The sequence below is a fragment of the Podarcis melisellensis genome, assembly GCF_964234715.1.
Source record: "Podarcis melisellensis genome assembly, chromosome: 12".
Classification (NCBI taxonomy): domain Eukaryota; kingdom Metazoa; phylum Chordata; class Lepidosauria; order Squamata; family Lacertidae; genus Podarcis; species Podarcis melisellensis.
This window is the reverse complement of record NC_138544.1, coordinates 59,430,202-59,446,107: the sequence shown is the minus strand read 5'-3', so window position 1 is coordinate 59,446,107 and position 15,906 is coordinate 59,430,202. Positions and strand designations below refer to the sequence as shown.

At 45.3% G+C, this 15,906-nt stretch overlaps 2 protein-coding genes across 3 annotated transcripts in view; both read left to right on the top strand.

Annotated features, from left to right (window-relative positions):
- Positions 1-15,906, top strand: part of LOC309353284 (erythroblast NAD(P)(+)--arginine ADP-ribosyltransferase-like) — a 46,099-nt gene that overhangs the window by 16,350 nt on the left and 13,843 nt on the right. The window lies entirely within an intron of this gene.
- Positions 9,754-11,224, top strand: LOC309380834 (GTPase IMAP family member 5-like; the record flags this gene model as incomplete). The annotated part of the gene is made up of 1 exon (XM_081930931.1): positions 9,754-11,224. The coding sequence occupies one exon, from the start codon at positions 9,754-9,756 to the stop codon at positions 10,381-10,383; it is 630 nt and encodes a 209-aa protein (XP_081787057.1). The 3' UTR covers positions 10,384-11,224.

The following is a 15,906-nucleotide window of genomic DNA, read 5'->3' as shown; positions in this document are numbered from 1 at the left end:
TCTCTCTCTCTCCTTCTCAGACCCTCTTTCATAATGTCCCAAGCGGAGTCAGTGAAAGCCAGGACATAGGCAGTTGGGCATCTGTGGTCTTCCTCCTGGCTACGGATGGGAGAATCTCTTAAGTTTTCCCAGTTATAAAGTGCAGCACTCCACATTTCAACATATACCTTAGGATATGATTTTCTGTACACCTTGCTTGGCTGGAAAACTGCACTGATAAATACGGAGAAATGTGAATTTCAATGGATGGTTGTTTGGGTTTGAGTATGGTTTCAGAAAGTGTGAATCGGATAGGGTCGTCTAGTCCCACCTCCTGCACTGCAGGAATCTCAGCTGAAGCATCCAGGACAGAGCCCCCCACCTCTCAAGGAAGACTGTTCTACTGTCAAACAACTCTTATTGTCAGAAAGTTCTTCCTGAGGTTTAGTCGGAATGTTCTTTCTTGTAACTTGAGGCCATTGGTTTGAGTCCTCTCCTCCAGAGTAGGAGAAAACACTGTCCATAGGACAGCCCTTGGGATATTGGAAGATATTTTGTTTTTAAACAGCAGGGGATATGAAATCTAGAAGTAATGCACTGAAAAGCCATCTCCCTTCCACACTCACTCTCAGAGTAGAAGCACCTTCCTGTTTCTCAACATGGAAGTAATAATTTCAGTTACTGTGTGGAGTATTCTTTCTAACTGCATGAATTCACAGAAACATCCCACAGCAAGAAGCCTTTGCCTTTCACTGCACTATGTCACCTGCAGTTGATTTCCCTTCTCACATGGGGGCAACTTTCAGAAATCCAAATTCCAAGCAGAACAATGAGGGATTGTCCCACCATGAGATAGGAGCCTAAAATGAGTTGTACAGCTGGAACAGGCGATGGTGCGTCTAGTTGTTCTCACAGTGGTCAACCAGATGTCCCTTAGGGATGACACCCACAAGCAGGACCCGAGTGCAACAGCAGCCCTCCCCCCCGGCCCCCAGTAATGGGTGCCCTGCACCCTGGTCCCTCACAGTGGAAGTGGAGGATATGGCTAGTAGCCATTGTCCTCCAGGAGTTCATCTCATCCTATCTTAAAGCCAACCTGGCTGCCGGTTATCCCCACCTCTTATGACATTTCTGCACTGAGAGGGAACAGGCTTTCCAAATGGACACCTTCCACCTGAAGCTAGGGAAAGATGGTGCCTGTGGCTTTGGCCCCATCCACCTTTCCTTTGCTGTGGTTTAGCCCCCATTATCCCCAGTCCCCACCAAAACTCATTGCACTTTGACGTCACCACATTTCAACATATACCTTAGTATATGCATTTTTGTACACCTTACTTACGGTTTCCCATTGGGGCATCTGCTTAGTCACTGTGAGAAGAAGATGCTAGGCCTGATGGGCCATTGGTCTCATCCAGCAGGCTCTTCTTAACGCTCTTCTGTTCGTTCAAGTTGGGTATTTTATTGCTTCTTCATTACAGTATTACTTATTGCATACAGTATTCTGGATTCTGTAGTGATGGACCTGCTCTGAGACCTTTGGGAAGACTACAAAAATATTACAAATAACTATTTATTATTTATTTATATCCCAATCCCCCCCTTTACTCCACTGAGCTCAATGCAGTGCACCTGGTCCTCCCCTTCCTCATTTGATCCCCACAACGACCCTGTCAGGTAGGTCAGGCAGAGAGGCAGTGACCGGCCCCTAAGGCCACACCCAGTGAGCTTCAGGGATTTGAACCCTGGTCTTAGACCAATGCTCTAACCATTACACCACACAAGCATTTGCAGGATTAAGAATGTGGGGAAGGAAGGAGACTTTCACCCACCTGCAAGCACCCCCCTCCACATCTAGTCTTGCACCCCCAATAGGCTCCAAGGCCGAAGCCAAGTCCAAAGGAAAGGAATCCCAGAATCTTAGAGTCAGAAGGGACCCCGAGAGTCATCTGGTCCAACCCCCTGCAATGCAGGAATCCCTGCTAAAGCATCCCTGGCAGCTGCCCACCCAACCTCTGCTTAGAAACCTCCAAGGAAGGAGAGAAGGAAATCATGTCTTTCTTTCTCACGGGTCGCACAAATTTACAACGAACCTCTCTCAAGTTTGCACTTTTGAGGACCCGTGTCCCAGGGGTGTTGGGTTTGCTGATCAAAGGCTGTTTGTATCTAATGTGTTATGTTGCAACAAACGTCCCAGGGGCAGAAGTGGTGGCTCAGATCCCGTTGGAAAGAAGACAACGCACCAGATTCTGGTAAGTGTTCCCCCACTGAGTTTGACACCCTGCTGCATTGGGTGGGAAATATCATATAGAGGGCTGCCATGTGTCCTCTTTTTTCCAGTAGAAGTCGGCAAATGTGTCCTCTTTTTTGCTCCTCAAAATGTGTGTGTGTGTGTGAAATATACTCAGAGTCGCAAAGTGATTTCATGCTCTTTATTCAGCTCATAGTGGTGAGGAGGAATGAATGAATGTCCCCTCAGAGTATCTGCTTTATATACATTATTTACACAATGGGCTGCACATGATTGGCTAATTCCGGAATTCTACTGTAAGCCAATCAGGTTGTGGATTCACTTCTATCTGGAGCATGATTGGGTGGTTCCTGCTAACCAATCATACTGCTGCATTGTTCTAGGACCAATCAGACTGCTGCCTTTTGGAGCCTATTGTTCTAGGACCAATCAGACTGCTGCCTTTTGGAGCCTATTGTTCTAGGACCAATCAGACTGCTGCAGTTTGGATCCTATTCGACTCAGTACATAACAGTGTGTGTGTGTGTGTGTGTGTGTGTGTGTGTGTGTGTGTGTGTTCCATATAGAAAGCTACATTTGTTACTCAACAATCATATTCCAATTTAGCAACACTAATGATTCTCCACTTACCCAACATCGATGTTTATAACCTAGATGATATACAATTGTGTTTTAAGGTCCCATCTTATCAAATTTCATCCTCTCAAACATGTTTATTAATATATTCTGCTATTTTCGGGCTTCCGGTTTTCTGCCGCTCAGAATATGTCAGTGCGGAACGAATCACTCTGATCAAAGCAAAGCTGGCAGGAGCAAGAGAGGAGAGTGCCAGGACTAGACACACCCGCAGAAAGCCTCACAAAGGTCTGTGAGGTGTCGAGAAGCCCGGCAGAAGAGCCATTCTCCTGCTTTCCCCCCAAAACCCAGAGCCGAAAGGTGGTGTGCTGGTCCCAGGGGTAACCCATGAAAGGCGGTCCAGAATCTGAAGGTTCCTCTAGGAGTCAGTCCAACAGGACCGGGGCAGGACACGAGGCAGGCAACCAGGCAAGGACAGGTACAGGATCTCAGGCAGGATCTGGGATACAGCAATGTTGCTCCCGCAACCTGGGGCGGGGTCCAACAGCCTTTTATCTTTGTCAGGGTAGGGGGCCGGTCCTGATCACTCAGCGACTCACCTCCCTGTTTCGACAGAAGGCGAGCACTTCTCCTGCGAGTACTCAGGTCTCTCCTTCTCTCAAATCTTTTTTTTTATTATTAAATTTTGACATAAATATATTTCACAAACGTACAAAAGACAAAATGAAAAAGAAAAAACAGAAAAAGAGAAAGAAGAAAGAAAAGAAAAGAAAAAGAAAAAGAGAAAAAAAGAAAAACATGAAATACATACAACTTTAAATGACATTGATCGACTTCCCTTTATCTCGATTTCAGAAAATATTACCTTGTTTATCTATCTGCTGTGTCTATTCCTTAATAAAACTTTTTACGTAGTAAGCGTTATCTCATGCCTACTGTGATTTCTGTAAGTACATATGTGTTTCTGATCAACATTTTGATTTTCCCCTTGTCTCTATATCCATATATATCCTAAATTTATCCCATTCATTGTTAAATTTTGCACTTCTTCGATTTCTTATTTTATGTGTCAATTTAGCCAACTCCAAATAATCAGATAATTTAAGTTGCCACTCCTTTAGTGTTGGGATTTTTGGTGTTTTCCAGTACTGTGCTATGAGGGTTCTGGCGGCCACCGTTGCATATTGAAAAAAGGTTCTATCTTCTTCTTTGATATCCTTACCAATTATCCCCAGCAGGAAAGCTTCGGGTTTTTTAACAAACGTATATTTAAGAATTTTTAAAAATTCATTATAGATGGATTCCCAAAATTTTTTGAGAATCTCGCACGTCCACCACATATGGATGAAATCGCCCTCCTTGCTCTTACATTTCCAACACAATTTATCGCCTGTTCTATACATTTTATGTAGTTTTACCGGCGTTATGTACCATCTGTACATCATCTTATACATGTTTTCCTTTAGTGTCGTGTATGCTGAGAAATTCATATCTTTACACCAAAATGCCTTCCATTTGTCAAACTCTATGTTGTACCCTAGGTCTACCGCCCACTTCACCGTCACATCCTTTACTTCCTCGTCCTTGGTTTCCCACTCAAGCAACTGGTTGTACATTTCTGATAATAATTTTGTTTTACTTTCTATTATTTCAATCTGAAATCTAGATTTCTTGTCATTTATTCCGATCTTATTATCTTCCCTCCACATTGAATTAATTTGATGGTATTGAATCCAGCCAGTCAGCTTGCTTTTTATTTCTTCGTAAAGTCTAATCCTCCACTCGGATTCTGTTTTGGTTAGTAAATCTTCATATGTCCATCTTTCCCCCTCAATGTTTAATTTTTTAATTGTTAAAATGTCTATTGGTGATAACCACCAGGGCGTTTTCTGCTCCAACAATTTTTTATTCCTTTCCCACACTTCCAGCAGTGGCTCTCTGAAAATGTGATTAGAAAAACCTTTATGAACCCTTCCTTTGTCTCGCCATAAATAGGCATGCCAACCGAATCTTAGATTAAACCCCTCTAGATCTAACAAGTTTTTGTTTTTGATGACAATCCAGTCTTTTACCCAACAAAGACATGCAGCTTCGTAATATAACCTTAAATTTGGAACCGCAAGACCACCCCTATCTCTTTGGTCTGTGAGCAATTTAAATCTAATTCTTGGTCTCTTTCCCTGCCAAATGAATTTAGAAAGTAATCTCTGCCATTCTTTGAATATTGAGGTTCCTCTAATTATTGGTATATTCTGGAATAGGAAGAGTAATTCAGGTAGTAAGCTCATTTTAATAGCCGCCATTCTCCCCAACCACGAGAGATGTATTCTATTCCATGTATCCAAGTCCTTCATTATTTCTTTCCATGTTTTCTTGTAGTTATTTTCAATCAGATTTATATTTTTCATAGTTAACCAGATTCCAAGGTATTTTACTTTTTTAGTTATTTTAATTCCAGTTTGACTTTCAAGATCGTTTTTGGTTTCTTCTTCCATATTTTTGGTCATTATTTTGGTTTTTGCTTTGTTCAATTTAAATCCGGATAATTTTCCAAATTCCTCTAGTAGCTTTAACACTTTGCCGATGCTCTCTTTTGGTTCTTCCAATGACAGCATAAGATAGTCTGCATATGTTTTCAGTTTATATTCTTTCGCTCCTATTTTTATGCCACGGATCTCTGGGGTTTTTCTTATCTTGTTTGTGATTATCTCTAAAACCATGATAAACAACAGCGGTGACAGAGGGCACCCCTGTCGAGTGCCTTTTGCTATTTCAAACTGTTCTGTCACGGTATTGTTAATAATTAATCTAGCTCTTTGTTGTGTGTAGATTGCTCTAACTCCTTCCAGGAATGTGCCATCTATCCCTGATCTTTCCAGGCACTTTATCAGAAAACCCCAGGAGACATTGTCGAAAGCCTTCTCGGCATTGACGAACATTAAAGCAGCGGGAATTTCATTATGACATTCTAAATATTCAATAATGTCTATTGTATGTCTAATGTCTAATTTATCTTGTCTGTTGGGAAGGAAACCGGCCTGGTCAATATGAATGAGATTAGTTAAACACTTTTTAAGTCTGTGTGCCATTACATCTGCGAAGATCTTGTAGTCGTTATTCAATAGTGAAATCGGTCTGTAATTCTTGATGTTAAGTTTGTCTGAATCTGGTTTCAGGATCAACGTAATATAGGCTTCTTTCCAGGATGCTGGCATTTTTCCTCCTCTTAGTATCTCGTTGATTACGTCACATAGTACTGGTGTTATGTATTCCTCTAGGACCTTGTAATACTTGGCAGATAACCCATCTGGGCCTGGGGCTTTCCCCATGTGATGGCCTGGGATTCCGATTCAGAGGCTGAACCAGAGGAATCCCAGCCTGCACAGGAGTCCCCGCCTCCAGGGCCGGCTGAACTGGGGCAAGGCCTAGATTCTGAGGAGCCTGCACCTGTGTCAGATCCTCAGGAGCAGGCACCAGGTGAAACCCTTCTGGCCCCAGAGGTGCTTGAGGACTCAGTGTCTACAGGTGAGCCTCCTCCGGGGCCCAGTAACCCTTCGGCCTCTCCTGAACTACAGAGGCTTAGGGCAGAGAGGCGAAGGGAACTGGTTGCTCCCAGGAGGAGTGCTCACCTTAAGGCCAGAGGAGGCGGGGCTCCTGGGGGCCAGGACCGCCCCTGGCCTTAGAAGAAGATAAAGGTCAGTCAGCCCGGTCCCAGGTTGCGGGAGCAACGTCGTTGTTGGCTTCAGACCTTCCAGTGTTCCTGTTCCCTGCTCGGCCTCCTGTTCCTGACCTTCCAGCGTTCCTGTTCCCTGCCTGGCCTCCTGCTTCTGATCTTCCAGCGCTCCTGTTCCCGCCCGGTTCCCAGCTTCTGACCTTCCAGCGTTCCTGTTCCCTGCCCAGCCTTCTGCTTCTGACCTCCCAGCATTCCTGTTCCCCACCCGGTTCCCTGTTTCGGACCTCGCCTCTCATCTCGTGAACTCTGACTACGATCACGGTACCTTTCCCCCGGGACCAGCACACCCCAGTTTCATCCTTTCTCAAATCTTAGTCTCTGCAGCTCGGGAGACGTCGGTGGGTGACTAGACCCAGAGGCCACCTCAGCCTCCCCTGACCCAACCGGTAGTGGAGCAGCTGGAAGTAATGGCCCAACTGAAGGCAACGAGGCCCTCCCCGCATCTGGAGCCAGGGCAGGCTCAGGCCCCTGACTCGGTCCAGCTGGTGTTTGTTGCAGGGGAACCTCTGTAGACTGGGACTCTTCAGGATCAGGCCCCAGACTTGGTTCAGATGATGCCTCAGGCAAAGGATCTGGTGCAGACTGAGACTCCTCTGGTTCCGAGTCCAAGCCTGAGTCCCAGGCCATCACAGGTGGAGGGGGAGCAGTTGAGAGTGCTGCTGGCTAAACCGCGGCTTCACCAGCCGAAGTCACAGGCTTGGATGGTTGGAAAAAGGCTTCTTCTGCCCATGGTGGTGCTTGTGACAGAGTCTGGAAATGGAGTTGGGACCTCTCCTTTCTCCTCTCTCCTGACCCTCCTCTGAAAGAATCATGTGGTGGGAATGGTGAAGGTTGGACCATTTGTGAGCCACAGTTGGCAGTGGCATGGCATGGAGCAGGGGGGCCATGGCCCCGGGTGCAAAATTCTGAGGGAGTGCAACCAGGTGCCCCCATGCAAGGACAGGCTTCCACGGGGATCCCTGCCCTGATCTGGCAAAGGTGGCCAAACAGCTCAGGACCACAATGAACAGGATTCACCTGCCTAGGCCTACATCAGCTGGTTGGGCTCCCCTCTGCATGGGCAGGTAGGCAGCGCAGGGCTGCCCCACTTGGCTCCAGTGAGTGGGGGGCGCTCTGGTGGTGTCAAAATGAGGGATCCTTCCAGAGCACCCTAGTAGGTGCATTTCAGGGACCAACCCTTCTTCTGATAGGAAATGCTTAGGGGGAGGATGAAATGGGGGGTTTGAGGAAGGTCAGTTGGCGGAGAGTGAGAAATGTCACTATTTTCAGCTGAGGGATGTTGGATGGTATGGTATGAGTCTGGCCAACCAAGGGTTTTCCATAATAAGGACTGGGTTTGCATTGTCATCTCTCGGTTGGGCTACTGCAAAGGGCTATAAACTGAGAGTCCCTTGAAAGCCGTTCATTCCTGGATTCCCAGACATCTTCCTAATTCCTATCCAGAGAATGGTAAGATTTACTCACATTCAGTTCACAGTATGATCCTGAGGGCAGGCTTTTGGTTTTAGTTACAGGGAAAGGTGAGGATTCGTCCTCTAGTGAGGGATGAGCCCATGTGCTGCTGACTGAGGGACAAAACACTGTTGCTGTATGTAGATTTTATTTATTTATTGTTTTATATCTTATATTTTGGAAATGTACATTGGAGCCTCAGCTTCAGGATCTGTCCTTCCAGTGAGCACTCAGGGCTGATTTCCTTCAGAATGGAGAGGTTGGATCTTCTTGCAGTCCATGGGACTCTCCAGAGTCTCCTCCAGCACCAGAATTCAAAAGCATCCATTCTTTGGCGATCAGCCTTCTTGATGGTCCAGCTCTCACTTCCATACATCACTACTGGGAAAACCAAAGCTTTTACTATTCGGACCTTTGTTGGCAAGGTGATTCTCTGCTTTTTTAAGATGCTGTCTATGTTTGACATTGCTTTTCTCCCAAGAAGCAGGCGACTTTTAATTTCATGGCTGCTGTCACCATCTGCAGTGATCACGGAGCCCAAGAAAGTAAAATCTCTCACTGCCTCCATTTCTTCCCCTTCTATTTGCCAGGAGGTGATGGGACCAGTGGCCATGATCTTCGTTTTTTTGATGTTGAGCTTCAGACCATATTTTGTGCTCTCCTCATTCACCCTCATCAAAATGTTCTTTAATTCCTCCTCACTTTCTGCCATCAAGGTTGTGTCATCTGCATATCTGACATTGCTGTTATTTCTTCCAGCAATCTTAATTTCCAGATAGGGATTCATCCAGCCCAGCCTTTCACATGATGAATTGCTGCAGCTAGAGAAGGCCATTTGCACTCTGCACCTGCTCAGAGATGCTCCCTCCAGCTGGGCAACATCTCATCCTGCTCACAGAATCATAGAATCGTCGAATCACAGAGTTAGAAGGGACCCTGAGGGTCAGCTGGTCCAACCCCATTCAAGGCAGGAATCTCAACTAAAGCATCCATAACCGATGGCCACCCGACCTCTTTTTGCTGCTGCATCTCACTATTGAGTTGCGTTAAGCTTGGAGTCCCCCAAGACCCCCTAGATTCTTCTCACATGTACTACTGGCAAGCCAGGTTGTCCCCCATTCTTATGTTCTCACAGCTCCATCCATTGAATGGCAGCAGCTCTCAGATCAAGCATCTTCTCCCTGTTAGTGTAGTCTAAAAACAGGCTTGAAACGATCCTTGCATAGTTTTGCCCCTAGCAACAAGTTTTATCCCAGCAACAGGTCTTCCCCAGCAACAGGGTTTCCTAGTCCAACCCCCTGCTATGCAGGACTCTCATCTAAAGCTTCCATGACTGGTGGCTACCTAACCAGTGTTTGAAACTCCCGTTGTTCTAGGCGCATTTTGTGACAGGGAATTTCATTGGCGCAAGCAGTTTCTGAGCTCTGGGCGCAGTACTGCACCTCAGATTTCAGGTTAAAACTGCAGAGTGGAAGGAAAGTAGGACATTTTTCTGCCTCCCCACTTCCAGCTATTCTCTGAAGAGTATATAGATAAATAGAGAATGGTCTCAGATGTAGAAGAAGATGTTTGTGGACTCCACAGAGGGGAGGAGGGAGGTCAGAGAATTCAGAGAATATTTCATTATTGTATTCTAAGTTTGAATGTCAAATCATAAAGGTAAAATTAATTTGAAAAAATATTTTAAAAAGAAAGAAAAGGGACAGGGAAGAAGGGAGGACTCCCCCCTCACGTGTAACGGATCCCCCGGGGATCCAATGAAAGAATGTGGTTGGTCAAGGAAGAATTGGAACTGTGTATCGTCCTTCTTGGCAAGGCTGGTGTGGGGAAAAGTGCCACAGGGAACACCCTCCTCGGACGGGAGAAATTTCACTTGGCTTTTTCATCTAAGCCAACAACTCAGAAAGTTGAGAAGGAGAGTGGGGAATTTAAGGGCCAGAGGTTTTCTGTGCTTGACACGCCCGCTGTCTCTAGTTCAGAATCTCTCAAACAGCACAAGCAAGAGATCAAAAACCTCTGCAAGTCCAGTCCTTATGTTCCGGTCTTTGTGATCACTGTGGGCTGTTTCACTCCGGAAGACAAGAAAACTGCTAAAATGGTCAGGAAGGTGTTTAGGAAGAAGTTTGGGAAGCGCATGCTTGTCTTGTTCACCCACAAAGAGGATTTGAAAGGTGAATCCTTGGAGGAATATGTGGAGAATTCCCAAAACAAGGCACTCCTGAAACTGGTTAAGAAATGTGGGAATTGCTACTTTGCTTTGAATAACAAGGCAGCTGGAGAAGAGAAGGAGGAGGCCTCCAAGCTGCTGATGGAAAAGCTCTGGCAGATCCTTCACGGGGACGGATCTAGGCCCTGCACAGAAAAAGGGAAAGAGGGGGGAAGGGGAAAGAATTGAAGGCTGCTCTTATATCCTCTAGTTCACAGTGTTTCATTTCTTTCTAAAATATGTGAGGCTTCCCTTGTGCCTAATCTGGAAGTTGCAATGAGTGCAGGATGCCACCATTGTTGACAGGAGAGGGTGCTTGTCAGCCTTGGACACCTGGGCCGATTTGCTGCCAGGCCAAGTTCAAGGTGTTGCTCTCAGGATATTAAGTCCTTAACAGTTTGGGAGCAGTTTAGTCCTGAGATCGCCTGACCCCACATGTGGTCTCTGGATGCTTCGATTGGCAGGATGGGCACAGTTACAGGTGCCACATAATATCTGTTCTGCATTGATAAGAAATGGTTCTTTCGGTGTGGCGGCACCAACACTCCCTCCATATCGACATCAGGCAGGCAACTTCGCTAACTTTTTTTTTGCCGCCTGCGAAAAACATTTTTTGTTTAGACAAGGCTACTCACATATTTAGAATACCGATAAGTTTGTAGTTTGTCGCTGGTTTTAATTTGTTGATGTTTTCATTTTTATTAATCATAATCCTGTTGTTTTATTCATTTTGCAAATTGCTTTGAGGTTTTCTACAATCAAGAGGTAAAGGAATTTTATGAAAATAATAACATAATTGTCTGCTGTTTCCTAAACCGCATGTAGGAATGGATACATCAATCCACTTCCGTTCTCTCAGTTTCTCATTTTTCCTGTCTTAAACTCTCTGGAAATACATTGTTTTTATTTTTGAACCATTATGAAAGTTTAGCCATATTTTTGTGTCACTTTCTCCTAACAAACACCTTTGTAAATTACGTACATACTTTTGCAAGACACTGTTCCTAATAAAATGCATATTTGCATGTCATTTTCACAGTTATATGCATTCTTGTGAACTCTGGCTGGAGAACTGCGTCGCAAGATTCCACAAAGTGAGGATTTCAGAGATTGGCTGTGTTTCATTTTGCTTTGGAAAGTGGAAATTTTCAATGGAAGCTGGATCAAACGGCCACCAACTGTTTTGGATCAGGGGTACATTTTGAATTTGGAGAGAGTGTGGTGGGAGGCGGGAGTCATAAAACTGCTGGCAGGGGTGTGGGGCAGAGCACTATGTGGCTGCCATGGGGAGGGCATGTCATAATGCAAAATTAGAGAGCGTCCAGTCATTGCTGCTTCAGTCTCTCTCCCTACCACCCAATCTTATTCCTGCTGTGTCCTGCTGGTCCTGATTGTGGACAGACAGCTTTCAAAGGCTTAAAAACCCTGTTTCCCCAAACACCAATCCTAAACCAAAGCATACAGTGCCATCCTGTATCCACTTCCTGGGAATAAGCCCCAGGAAACCAAAAGAGGCCTGTTCACATTTACTGCCCTACAGTCAAATAAATGTACAGTCAATTCTTATGAGTGCCTGGACACCAGGTCCTGCACAGCAAGAGACATGCTTGAACCTCTTCCCAAAGTTGTGATATTTTACCATTTGGGAAGGGAATTATTTAACACACATCTCCAGAAAACAATTCTTCTTCTTTTTTTCATATTCGAAAACAGGAGCAGAAAGCATATTTAACCCCCTTCCCCTGTCCCACTTACAACTTTGTACCAAATACTTTTCATTTTTCAATGGAAGCTGGATCAAATTTGTCCTGCATCCCTCATTCCACTTCTTTGTTCCTCAGACCTTTTAATCTGTCTGGTATTTGTAGGGCAGCCCCATGGGAAATCCTATTGAACTCGGTAGGACTTACTTCTGAGTAAACATGGTTAGGCTTGCAGTGTGAAGCTGCCTAGTCTTTACCCAGTTACCTGGGAGTAAGCACCATTGAATACCGTGGGATTTATATATGAGTAGTCAGAGTAAGGCTCCATTTACAATTAAGGAATAAACACTCCCAGTGTTTCCTGAGAAATGGCTGGCAGCTGAAGCATTGCAATTACGGAATGGAAAGGGGATTGGTGACCATTTCTTCAAAATTATAGGAGGGGCTTTGTGCGCCGCCATCACCATTTCCTCCATTTGGTGCAGGAATTTTATTTTCAGGATAAGCAGGAGTCCATTTTTGCGCCTACACACACCACTTTTAATTGTTCTCCGGTACTTCGAGGGGAGGAAAAGGGAAAACTGGGGCATTCCAGGATCAAATCAGAAACTGGGATGGCTTATGCAATTCCTGGGCTGTCCCTGGAAAACAGGGGCTCTTTGAGAACATGCATTCTCCCACCTGATGGTCAGACTATCCCTGATTGAGATTTCAGAAGGCTCTCCCTGCTCAGGAGGCCAAGGAAGGCAGAGAAAGCTGCAGGGAAACTATGGGAGTAAACAGCGAAAGCGAAAGCGAAATCTATGTGCTGTGGACCATTTCTGAGAATTTGCACTGTTAGAAATAACACCCTGCCTAGTGTGGGAAACCCCGATAGGCAGGAATTTTTCATATCAGTGGTTTCTATCTTCTGCGCCACCTTACATGCAAAACAAGATAGCAGTTTCTCTCCTCTTTGCATAACAGCGCAGCAGAGACCTCACACTTTCATCGCACATGTTATGTTTGCTTTATGCTGCACGCAAACCTTATTTCACATGCATATATCTGGAGTGTGTTACACGAATTTATGTTGTTACAGAAATTACAGGGGGGCACATCTTTAAAGTTATTAAATGCTACAAATATTATGCCTGAATGTATCCTTTCGACTTGACAGCTCAGGGAAGATACCTAGTTTTATAAATCATATAAAATCAACCCCTTTGCCAATTTCCTCCATTCCAATGCCATTTTGCCCTTGGAAAAAGGACTCTTTCCCCTCCCACCTCCCACCATAATCCCTCAGACACATACACTCCTCCCTTCCCAGGAAATGCCCAGAGCTTATTGTTACCAAGGAAAGCTGAATCCCATCATCGATTTGGGATCTAGATACCAAGGGAATTATACTTTGGGTGGTGGGCAATTAAGAGGTGTTGTTTAGTTGTTTAGTCGTGTCCGACTCTTTGTGACCCCATGGACCAGAGCACGCCAGAGGTGTTAGCCTATGTTAATCTTGTTCTTGGCGACTTGCCCCAACATGTCTGTTTATGTTAACTGGGTATAACCCTCCCCTTTCTGGTGTTTTAGTGATGTAGCAATGATGTATTGATGATGGTGTCTGAACTGTATTCTGGGATATGGTGGGAACTCCTAAAAGTCAATGTCGCCCTTTGTTCAGGCTTCACTTGCTGCTGCTGTTGAACCTGTTGTGCAACAATAAAGGATCTAAGTCTACTGACTGATGTTTTGCTCCAAATTGCTTGGCTGGAAATTATTTCTTTTACTGACCACAGGGACCCACGGGGGACTGGTACCCCGACGAGCTGGGCTGCTGAGTAGTCTCTCAACCCAGAATTTTCTTTAACAGATGGTGCCCCACGTGGGGCTAGCGGTTCTCCTGTGTGGTTTGGCAGGAATTCTTGAATTTTCCAGCATTCACAAGGCAAGCATAGCCTGGGGAAATTGTCCTCATCTCAGGCCATACTGCGCAGGCGTAACCACAGAGGTAAGCCCCAAGAAAGGGTGGGCAATTTGCTCTTCGATCATTTAACAGAAAGGAGAGTAGAAAGCTGAGTCATAGAATTGTGGAGTTGGAAGAGACACCCCAAAGGTCATCTAGCCCAACCGCCTGCAATGCAGGAAACTCAGCTCAAGCATCCATGATAGATGGCCCTCCGACCTCTGCTTAAAAACCTCCCGGGAAGGAGAGACCACCACCTCCAGAGGGAGACAGTTCCACGGTCAAACTGCTCTTACTGTCAGAAAGTTCTTCCTGATGTTTAGCCAGAACCTCCTTTCTCATAACCTGAAGCCATTGGTTTCAGTCCTCCCCTCCAGAGAAGAAGGAAACAAGCTTGTTCTCCCTCCCATGGGACAGCCCTTCCGATATTTGAAGATGGCTCTCCTATCTCCTCTCAGTCTCCTCTTTTCCAGGCTAAACATCCCCAACTTCATCAACTGTTACTCCCAAGGCTTCGTCTCCAGACCCTGGATCACCTTGGTCGCCCTCCTCTGCCCACCTTCCAGCTTCTCAACATCCTTCTTAAATTGTATTGCCCAGAACGGGATACAGGATTCCAGGTGTGGTCTGACCAGGTGTGGTCTGGCATCTGGAAAGGAATGGCATCCTGATAGCAACTGGATTTCATCTGTTGTGAGGAGACGGTCAATCAGTTCCTTCCTTAGCAGACCGCAAGCTTCACATGAGCCCTCAGCGTGATGCAGGAGCAAAAAAGGCTAAGGCTGTTCTAGGCTGCCTCCACTGAAGTCTAGTGTCCCAATCAAGGGCAGTAATGCGTCTAGGCATATGGTCTGACTCTGTATAAGGCTGCCTTATACATAGTTCCCGTGTTACTCTGGTCTGCTTGGCATTCTGAATACCCTAGCTGCTGAGAATCACAAGTGTGGATGAGGCCATTGTGCTTATGTCTTGCTTGTGAGCTCCCTGTCGGGGCACCTGGTTTCCAGGTCTGTATTTTTCCTGATCCATCAGCCGGGCTCTTTTGATGCTCTTTTGGTCCCCTTTTACAGATGGGTAACTGGATAAATCAAGTGAGAAGAAAACACTTTCAGTTTCCACTGCTGAAGATATGTCAAATTTTCAGCTATTAATGTGCCCCCCAAACCTGTGTCAGACTCAGAGCTCTGAGAGGGACGGGGAGAGTCAGAGGCTGCCTGAAGTTGCAGAGGGAAACAGCCAGACCAGGAACACCTCCAGGCTGAGAAAACTGCCCAGCAGAAGTCAAGGTAGTGAAAACACCCCTCTGTTCTGCTGGAATTAAGCAGAGGGGGGGATCCCTCCTGCAGGAGGAAATTGGGAGGGGGATTGGGGGGGGATATTTTGCAAATGCCACACTGCACCTTCCGCACTTGGTTTTGTAGGGGCGGTTGGTGGTTGGAGGCAAAGTCTGCCCTCCTGGGTGATGCTCTAAAAGGGAGGGGAAAGGGGGGGCACAATCCATGCCAAGGATTCTCCCCTTTCTGTTTTTATATAATTTTTATTAAATTTTCTGTTTTACAATTGAAAATACTCATTTTACATCCTTAAAATAGCAATGACTTCCCTTCTTCTCTTTCCATGGTTCATTTTACATATCATAAATCCCTGCATATTTTACAAAAACTAAACCATTCAGTATTCCATTATTGCATCCATCAAGACTTATTTACACTGCTGAATTTATCTTTATGCCGCCAGCATTTTCAGCTGTATACAATTATTTCTCATATATTCAATAAACATTTTCCTATCTTCTCTAAACGTATCTTCTTCTTGTTCTCTTACTCTGTACGTTAAGTCTGCAAGTTGTGCATATTCAGTCAACTTAAGCTGCCATTCTCCTTTGGTTGGGACCTTGCTCATTTTCCATTTTGGGGCTAACAAAACATGGGCCGCAGTAGTGGCACACATAAACAACCTTTTCTGACACCTGGGAATTTCAGTCTGAATTATCCCCAACAGAAAGGGCTCGTCTTTTGTTTCCCAGTCTAATAACATTTTAAACAAAAGTTTCTCTTTGTTTCA